At 38.8% G+C, this 9,893-nt stretch overlaps 1 protein-coding gene across 3 annotated transcripts in view; it reads left to right on the top strand.

Moving 5' to 3' along the window:
• The window catches only part of Cast (calpastatin), a 101,146-nt gene that overhangs the window by 72,219 nt on the left and 19,034 nt on the right, over positions 1-9,893 (top strand). For all 3 annotated transcript variants that reach the window (XM_026783683.1, XM_013349692.1, XM_013349693.1), the window contains 7 exons: positions 1,055-1,102; positions 2,412-2,507; positions 3,635-3,727; positions 5,529-5,630; positions 6,269-6,352; positions 9,489-9,539; positions 9,701-9,772. In XM_026783683.1, coding sequence (XP_026639484.1) covers positions 1,055-1,102; positions 2,412-2,507; positions 3,635-3,727; positions 5,529-5,630; positions 6,269-6,352; positions 9,489-9,539; positions 9,701-9,772 — 546 coding nt within the window. The remainder of the gene's footprint in view (positions 1-1,054; positions 1,103-2,411; positions 2,508-3,634; positions 3,728-5,528; positions 5,631-6,268; positions 6,353-9,488; positions 9,540-9,700; positions 9,773-9,893) is intronic.

Consider the following 9,893-nt stretch of genomic DNA (forward strand, 5'->3'; position numbering starts at 1 on the left):
ACCGGTTAAAGCCAGCTGTGGTAAGCCTTCCACAGAACAGGACTTCACAGTCCCCTCTGAGTACCGGTTAAAGCCAGCTGTGGTAAGTTTTCCACAGAACAGGACTTCACAGTCCCTCTGAGTACCGGTTAAAGCCAGCTGTGGTAAGCTTTCCGCAGAACAGGACTTTTAAAGCAGTCATTAAAGGTCTAACCTATTTCACTGTTTGGAAGGAGGAGAAAACATTTTCTAAATTGTGAAATTTCGTGTTCAAGACCTAAACAGTGTTTAAAATACAAAAATGATTTTTATCCCCATCCTGTTTTGGAGAATTGAGGCAGGCTTTCGAAGGAGCCTTGACTAGCCCCGAACTCCCTCGGTAGGTAGTGGAGACTGTCCTTCAGTTCCTGATCCCCTCTAGCTCACTAGGTAGGTAGTGGAGGCTGTCCTTGAGCTCCTGATCCCTCCCCAAACTCACTTGGTAGGTAGTGGAGGCTGTCTTGAGCTCCTGATCCCCCCGAACTTACTTGGTAGTGGAAACTGTCCTTGAGCTCCTGGTCCCCTATAGCTTCCAACTGCTGGGATCACGATCTTGATCCTACATACCCAGCTCCAAGGGGTAGCCAGATGACTTAGTGGGTAGACATGCTTGTCACAAAGATTGACTACTTAAGTTTGAGCCCTGGGACCCATGGGATATGAAACGAACTAACCCTGCTCTCCCATATACACAGTAAATACTCAAAACCACCCCATTGACACAATTGTACTATTCTTGTAAAAGTCTTTTTTGTTTCTTTGTTTTTAATTTTTTTTATCTTTTTGTCTTAGCAAACAATAAATCTTTCAGTAACTTGTAATGAAAGACAAATGATAGCATCCTTAGAAGTGTTTGGGCTTTTGAACAGATTCCTGTGTTGGTACTTACAGAAATTAAATCTAAAACTAATTCACTCAAGTATAATAATAAAAAAAATAAGCTTACATCCTGGGTTTGCCTCAAACTAACATAACAGGGGACATGAAAGCAAATTTTTCTATTTTATCTCCAATAAATTTCTAATTTTATTTTCAGGATAAAGATGGAAAACCACTATTGCCAGAGCCTGAAGAAAAGTCTAAGGTTGGAAAATAAGATTTCCCTAACACTTACAGATAACAGAAATCTATAGTGTAAATTAGGATATTTTTAAAAGATCACATATCACACACAACTTAGAACTGAGGCAAATTCTGGTGGTAACTCAAGGCTGAGGCCTCTGCTCTTTTACATATATTTTAATGATGGTTTCTCATTAAGCAGCATTACCAATCATTAAGAGTTAATATATCATTTTAGCATTTAATTTAGAATTGTATTTAGTAACTGTGTGAAATACTCTGTTTTATATTGCCTTAAATATACATAGTTTCCAGTCATGATGACACCAATCAGCATATTTAATCACCTGCTATATGCTTAACACTGCTCCAAGTGCTTTTCTTTTTTCTCCATTTTCTTTTCTTCTCCGTTTCATTTTTAATGAGCCAACATTGCTTGCATGAGCCCATTAGAGCATGGGTAGTCTCTCAGTAGATATGCCACTAGAGAAAAATAGCCTCCTGTGTTCTGATGCCTGGTAGACCAGGTGTTAACTACCAGTAGCTCCTTAAAGAGTTCAGTGGCTTCCTGACCTGCTCTTCCATCTGGGATGGAATGCTGGTGAGCTCAGTCTTGTGCAGGTAACTGAACTTCAGCCGCTGTGAGCTCATGAGTGTAGCAACCATGTTTTTTGTAGAAAAGCACACTCCTCCACTTCCTCTCTTTCTGCTCTGTCTTCCTTTTCACTCTAGGGTATTTTCATAAAATTCCTGCATTGACTGGCTTTGCTGGAAGAAATAGAGCTCTTAAGCTTTCCTGACAGAAGCCGTTTTCAGTCCTCTCCAACTTTTCCTCCCTTCCCTTTCCTAGGTTATAGGAAATGAGTACATGAGTGGTGTTTACTCTGCTTTATTCCGAAAAGAAGTCGTTAAGGACTAGGAAATTATGAATAGTAACTTTTAAAACTGCAGTTCTTATTTAAAACAGGATATCTTATTTGAATAAGGTCTACAGCAATTCCTTTTGTTACTTTGAAAAGTGACTTACTCTACCTTTTTAATAATTAAAACTTTATTGAAAAGTACTTGTAAATATCCATGGACTTCTGTGTGGTTCCTGGAGCCGACCTGTCAGGTGGGTAGGAAACCTTTGTGCTTTCACAGTGGCTAGTATTCTATTCTTGTGTACCTTGCTTTTCTTACATCTATAAATGAAGAATACACTTTATCAAGCTAACTTTTGTTTTTAGATAATGCAGTGCAGATAAACTATATCAACCAAGGGGGGGAAAATACTGTGCTATGCTTTTACAGAGCACAGCGTCTTCCTAACACAGCCTTTCTTGTTATAGCAGCTGAGCGAAGCAGAGCTGATAGGGCAGCTTTCAGAAGATTTCGGCCAATCCACATATCAGGACAAACCATCTGTACCAGCCGAGAAAACAGAAGTATGCTTCTTATAATGTCTTAGGGGGTTTAATGTCCATTCTTACTCTGAAAATGTGTGAAGCAAAAGTTCTTATTACATAGAGGAGCTGATTTTAAAAGCCCATGGGCCACGTTTTGTACATGATGCTTACATCTTGCTTTTTTCTTGATGTATTTTCTGTTGCCCTCTTCACCCTAGTATTCCTAAAGTTTAAACCCTGCAGTCATTCCTTCAGGGAAATGCTTCTATCTGAGCTTTCCTTTTGATTGTTTCTAGTGAGCTGGTTTAAATAAAATTGCCACACCTCTCAGTTCTTCCCACCTTTATATCCACCAAAGTCACCCTTCCTGAAGGATGTTTCTAGTTACATCATTCCTCTGCTCCAAACCTGAACTTCGCACTTCCTATGAACTGATTCTGTTCATGCCCCTAGTATATGCTTGCCACCATGGCTTCCCTTCCACCGGGTTTACTGCATCACTGTTTTACTCAATGGGAAGGCTCTGCAAAAATGACCTTTTGTTATTGGTGCTTTCCTTCCCTTGATCACTACACCCCTTACTAAAAGGAATTCTCATGGCAGGAGTTCTTATACTGGTGCTTCTCCACCCTAACATCTATCAATGTATAGTCTTAAGGATGATGAGAGTACACTTTGGCATGGCTCTTTCTCCAGGGTGCTTTGCTAAAGTGTCTGGATTAAAAGCATTTGAAAATTACTGGGACCTTGCCTCTAGAATTCCTCACTGCATTGTGGTGAGAGTCTAAGAATATATATTCCTCAAAAGATCTCCAGTACCGCTGAGGCTACAGGTCCAGGGACCACTCTGAAACTCCTATTCAGTATCATTCCTTACATTCATGCATAGACTTGTAACTGCTGTATGCTCTCAGATCAGTCCTTGAGATGTTGTGTGTATTTTCAATGTTCTCCTTTCACACACGTGAAATTGAGTCTGCCAGTTGCTATTACAGTAACTGAAGAGGTTTTTTTTTTAACATGTCTTGGCATCATATTGCTAAATAAGCATTCAAAAGAATCATGTTTACAACTTACATCTTGTAGTATGTAATTGAGCCACCATTATTCGGTTTTATTAGTCAGGTAGTTCTAAAGTTATCCAGAGTGCTTGCTTCTTTTCCCAGAAATCGAAGGACACTTCCCCTACTGTGTCTGAGACTGTGCCTCAGGCCTCCATGTGCAGTATTCAGGCGGCACCACCCAAAACAGCCACAACGGTGAGTGATGCCCTTAGCATTGAAAGGGTCTTGAGCAAGCTCTGTTCTTTCTCTCCCCACTCTCTACTGTGCATCGCCCTAATATTATGCCAAGAAAATGAAGTGAGAGCTCATGCAGAATTGTTATTTATTGTTCCTCGGGCTTCAGGGCTGTGCCAGAAACCTCATCTGTACTTAAATTTAATTCAGGTGCTGCCTGCGGCTTTGCTTTTCTCTTCTGAACCTCCAATAGTCTACAGTCCTCCAATAATCTGTGCATTCTGAAGTTTGACAGAAAGGCTGGTGCCATATTTCTTTCTGGCTTTGCATTCAAATCATGACCAGGATCCTGCCCCCCCCCTTCCCCTTTGGAGGAAAGATCGCAGCATCCCTCTGCCTGGCCTTTATTGTTTCTTGTCTTCTAATTTTTGAATGAAGTGTGATATTTGACTAAGTCCATATTTAATTTTGATTACTAAGGGTTTCATTTCTATTCTCTGATGACTCAGAGGTCACTGCTTCACTCTTACAAAATCTGAATCCTGAATGAGTAGCTTTCCTCTTATAGGACACATGTACTCCAGATCTTGCATAGTATCTTCTCGTTATTGTCTGTAGGAGTAAAGATTCATGCTTCCCGGGGATTCCTTAACTGACATGCATTTCCTGCTAGTCTCCTCATTTGATGTTGATAAGGACACTATAAAGTCTTTCCTGATCACTGTCATGTATAGGTGAGGACTGCCAGGCTTTATGTTGACCTCGAGCAGCTTACCTGTTATCCTGGTCCTTAACTGGGATGAGAATGAGAAATACGGTCCTCCTCTTGGATATCCTCTAGGCTTGTATAGATATGAGCCAGACCTCAAGTTATGACACAGTCTGGACTTTTCTGTATGGGGAACTTCAGATGGAGCATCGATGAAGGAATCTTCTTTTCTAGGAATTTACAAAGGCAGAGTCACACTGAGAATAAGAATAACATATCCCGTGGAAACCAGTGAGGCAAAAATGCAAAGTTTTTGGTGTGCTTGGATATGTTTATTTAGATGGTTTAGAGAACTGTACAATAATAATACTAAGAAAAAAAACTGTTAATGAATGGTGCTTGTTCAGGTTAAGTGTGGTGTATTGTTTTCTATTTATGAAAAGCGTTCTGACCAGGAGACATTCAAATAATTTTTAATAATCACTAAGGAACATTTATGATGTATCGTTTGGAAAGCCAGAACCTGTTCTCTCACTTGGTCCATACCTGATTTCTTCATTTCCCTTTACATGCCTCATCTGTGCTTCCTGTTTATTTGTTGGAATGTTGGCATAGCCAAATCTGGCTAATAGCATCATGGAGTTAGCACATTTCATTCTGAATATCAAGAATCAAGTAGGTCATTGCCATTCTGCACTGAGGACAGTCAGTCACAAACAGGAAGATCCTGAATCAACTGTTAGTCATGTGATTAGTGAAAGTGCCAGGGAACAAATATGTGCCTCCTCCCCAGGGCCTGGCCAAACTTGGTGAGAGATCCTGCCTTCTTTCCCTTCTGTCAGCTTCGGTTATCTTTATTTTCTTTTTTTCATGGGTCAAAATTCCAGCTGGATCTCTTGAGGTTTTTAGTATTAGTATATAAATTGCATACATAGTTTTTAATAAAAGAAACTTCCTTTATTTTTTTTAACAGTCTTAACATTTCAAAACCTCCATTCTAATGATATTGATGGCTCACATTATTAAAGATTACGGAGACCTGAAATGAGCATGAGCCTTTCTAAATTGGTAAGGATGAATAACAACTTAGGTTTACCCTCTGTGTCCTTGCAGAAGGACATGGTGCCAGATGATGCTGTAGAAACCTTGGCTGGAAGCCTAGGGAAAAGGGAAACAAATCCAGAAGATGAAAAACCTGTGGTGGATAAAGTTAAGGTAATGGCAGCTCAAAAGCTTCTACAAAATGACATATTAACCATGCCTCTCTGCTTTCTAATAAGTTAAAACTTTGCTTTTAAAAATATGTCTATAAGCCGGACGGTGGTGGTGCATGCCTTTAATCCCAGCACTCGGGAGGCAGAGGCAGGAGGATCTCTGTGAGTTCGAGACCATCCTGGTCTACAGAGCTAGTTCCAGGACAGGCTCCAAAGCCACAGAGAAACCCTGTCTTGAAAACAAAAAAAAAAAAAAATGTCTATAAAGCATGATCAGTCTTTCTTTGATACTGCACATATCCTCTTTAGTAAGCTAATCCTTAGGAAGTGCTAGTGTTGATCCACTCTAGTGGCTAGGTAGCATACCTGTGTCCAAGTCTGTGAATCCCCATCTTTGTCTACCTGTATTCATCCTTTTTCCTAAGAAAAGTAGCATGTGCTTAGTACTCCTTCCAACCTTCCCTTAGCCCAGCAACCTGCTAACCTGAAAACAGTGTTTAAGTTTAAGCTGTTGAGGATATGTTAAACAATGGCCATATGCATATTTGAAGCTAACAACAAATTACCTCAAATTTAAGATCTGAGGAATGCGTTGTATAGGAGGAGATACTAATCCTAAAAATTACTTCTTGTTTTTAGGAGAAAGCTAAAGAAAAAGACCTTGAGAAACTTGGTGAAAAAGAAGAAACAATTCCTCCTGACTATAGACTAGAAGAGGTCAAGGTAAGCAGATGAGTATTATCCCGTTTTGTTTCCTAACTGAATGTTATGTACATAAAAAGGCAGCTGAGAGCAGATCTGGAATATAAACTTCCCATTTCTTTATGTTCTGACCCTAAGTTGTATTATTGCTAATACTATGTTAGAATACCAGATAAGGAACTAAAACATATTCTTTTAAAATTTGTTCATTTTTAACTTCGTATGTGTGTGTATCCTGAATTTATGCCTTTTCCCATTCTTCTCTTTCCTCTTCTCCTTCAAATTCATAGTCTCTTTTGGTTTATTATTGTCACATATGCAAACATACACACATACATATAAGTTAATATATAAATAAATCTAATGAGTCCATTTAGTGATGCTTGTCTATATGTTTGTTTTTAGGGCTTAGCACTTGGTTTGGATTAGCAATTGTTGAGCTCATCCCTGGGGAATATTCTTTCTACCTCTCAGCATTAATTAGCCCCTATAATTCTTCATCTAGATATGGGACTCCTTGAAATTTCTCTCTTCCACTTTAGGAAGTCAGCTGATATTGTCATTGTTCAAGTCTTGTTTAGGCAACCAAATTGTTGAGATTTCATGAGATTTCATATACCGAAGATGCAGCTCTGCAGCAGAGATCCTGCATTTTGGTCAGTTGTAGCTTTTTGTAACAGTCCCCATCCGCTGCAACAAGAGATTCTTTGATGAGGGATGAGAGGTACACTTATCTGTGGAGATAAGGACTACTGTTAAGAGCTCAGTTAAGATCGATACAAGTAACATATGAACTTAACAGCTTCTATTTGGGAATATATACAAAAATAGATATGCACACAATAATAATTGATGAAAAAGGCTACAAATTTGAAGGAGAGTGAGGAGTGATTTATGGAAGTGTTTGAAGGGAGAAAAGGAAAGGGAGAGATGTTGTAATTAAAATAAAATATGAAACCAATCAGAGAATACAGTTAAAGGAAATAATGGTTTGGGAGATTTGCAGTAATAGCCATGGATATCCATCAGCCATAGATACTCAGCTGTGTTTATGATACCAGTCAGAAATTCTTTCCTATGGGTCAAGACTTAAGTCCACCTAGAAAACTGATATGCATCATCGAGATATGTGTCACCACTTTACCTTTAGGAATATCTTGTCATACTAGTCCCTGTAGTTCACACCCTTCACATCTGGGTAGTGCACCTTCTAATACAGCAGAAGCTAGTTCCCAGGGAGGGGCTTCCGGGCCAATTCATCCAAGTCCTGTGTCCAAAGTTGTAGTGGTGTCAGCAACAGGGACTTACCTTCAAATTCTGAGAGGCAACCAACGGTGACAGCAATAGAGAATAAAATATATTAAGTAAGCTTTTCTTCCTTTAATATAAAGGAAAACTAGCATTTAGGCTACCAAATATTTTCCCTTTATACATGTGGTTTCTTATAGTACCCCAAATATAGGGAAACCATTTGTAGATTAAACAGACAAACAAAAACCAACATGTACAATTACTTCCTTTGCAGAAAACTTTTTAATCCTTAAATATAAGTTGAAGACATGAGAACTTGTTAAACACTGAGTAAAGTGATAAGTTGACCTGTCCTCTTCATACTGAAAAGACACGATGTATAGAACAAGTAACCAATGGATAGACCCCATTATGATCAGTTTCATTGTGCATTTTAAACAGAGCAGACAAATAGGCAGTTGAATAAATAGTCATCTTCACGCCATGCCATTAACAGGAAGGTTCAAGTGTACTTTAATTGCAGTCACAAGAAGCTGAATTCATAGTTCTCAGCCATCTACATGCACTAGTTTATTTTGCAGCTCAAGATCTTACACTGAATTCTCCTTAAAGTTTTTTATTCTGGACACTTCTGGATTTTATACTGCAACCAAAAGTGATAGAGTTTCTATTATTCGCAGCTTTTATGTACATTGTTTTAATTCTTCTGGATATTTCCAAGGACGCAAATCTATCTGTCTCTGATCCTAGTTCCATAGAAGCAGGCCATGTACAGTTAACTCAGTAGGAAGCTGCCTTCACTGAATCTTAGTAGTGCTACTTCAGGGCCCCTTTATTTAGTGCTAGTTTTGTCTTCTGAACTTATCTCACACATTGTTAGTTACGCATTGCTTTGTCAAATTTGCAGGTTGCTGGCTTGACTTCTTGTTTAAATACTGTTGTCTTTCATTAGCTCAGCTCACATTAGAAAGGGTCTGCTCTCTGAGGTCAGACTCAAATTTCCCCTTCCTGCCACCAGATGATAAGGCAGTAGAAGGTGGATTTCAATTTTAATGTATAGCACAGGAGCTCCCAGGGTCCCATGCCTCACTTGTGATCTTTACTGCCTTTTCAGGTGAGACATGGTCTGGAAATAGTAGATTCCTCCTTTAAAAAAGGGCCAAACCTAAAAGTGAATTCAGAGGGCGGGAAGAGGCTTGTGCTAACTATAAGAAAGCAGCAGATCAGATAAACAATTACACAACACATTTGAAATACAGAAAACAAAGCAAAACATTTTGATCACTTTTCTAGGAGAAATCTTTGTCCACACTCATTTATTTTTGTACATGTAAATAAATGGAATTTATCATTTATTTATAGGTATTTTACTAAAGATTATTGTTATTATTTATTATTATTACGGTTTTGTTCTGTTATTCAAAAGTGCTACTTAAAACCACATATGAAGCTTAGCATATCTAAGTACTAAATTTGAGTGCTCCACCCAAACACAAGCTCTCTGAGGGTTGGAACTTCAGCCGACTTTGTATTATGGTCCCAATGTTCCTTTATAAATAAGAGGTTTGCTGACACACCTCTGAAACGTACTGCTTTAGTAGTTCATGTGTGTGTGTGTGTGTGTGTGTGTGTGTGTGTGTGTGTGTATTTCTGTTCTTTAGGTCACAAGCCACATTGACTGTGCTGTTAGACTCCGTGGCCAAGGAAGGTTTGATGCATATAAGTTGGCTGTGGATATGAACTGAATTACAGTGGATATATTCTCTGTTACAATAATGATTCTTTAATGAATGAACTGTGTTAAAATATATAGTAGGTTTAGCCTGTTCATTCCTTGTCTAGTGTATAGGTTCTGTGTTTGAGATACCATGTAAAATAATTAATGTTATGTTTTCACTATGAATAGGATAAGGATGGAAAACCACTCCAGCCAGAAGAGTCCACAGAACAACTTCCAGTAAGCAATGTGCTTCTCTGAGTTTGTCTTCTGTGGCTGCAACTGCTAATCTGGGAAGGGCATAGCTTTCCCATTTAGTGAGCTTATCAGATGCCACAATGGTGAATACCAAAGAGGAAGTATGCCAGCATTGATTTTGTTGTGTTTTCTGTTTTTTGCAGCCCTTGAGTAATGAGCTCCTTCTTGATGCCTTGTCTCAGGACTTCTCCAGTCCTGCAAACATATCGTCTCTTGTAAGTATGAAGCGCCTGGTTGAGAAATTTCTTTTTGCCCTTTCTTTCTTTCTTTCTTTCTTTCTTTCTTTCTTTCTTTCTTTCTTTCTTTCTTTCTTTCTTTCTTTCTTTCTTTCTGTCC

Source organism: Microtus ochrogaster, chromosome 19 (genome assembly GCF_000317375.1).
Source record: "Microtus ochrogaster isolate Prairie Vole_2 chromosome 19, MicOch1.0, whole genome shotgun sequence".
NCBI lineage: Eukaryota > Metazoa > Chordata > Mammalia > Rodentia > Cricetidae > Microtus > Microtus ochrogaster.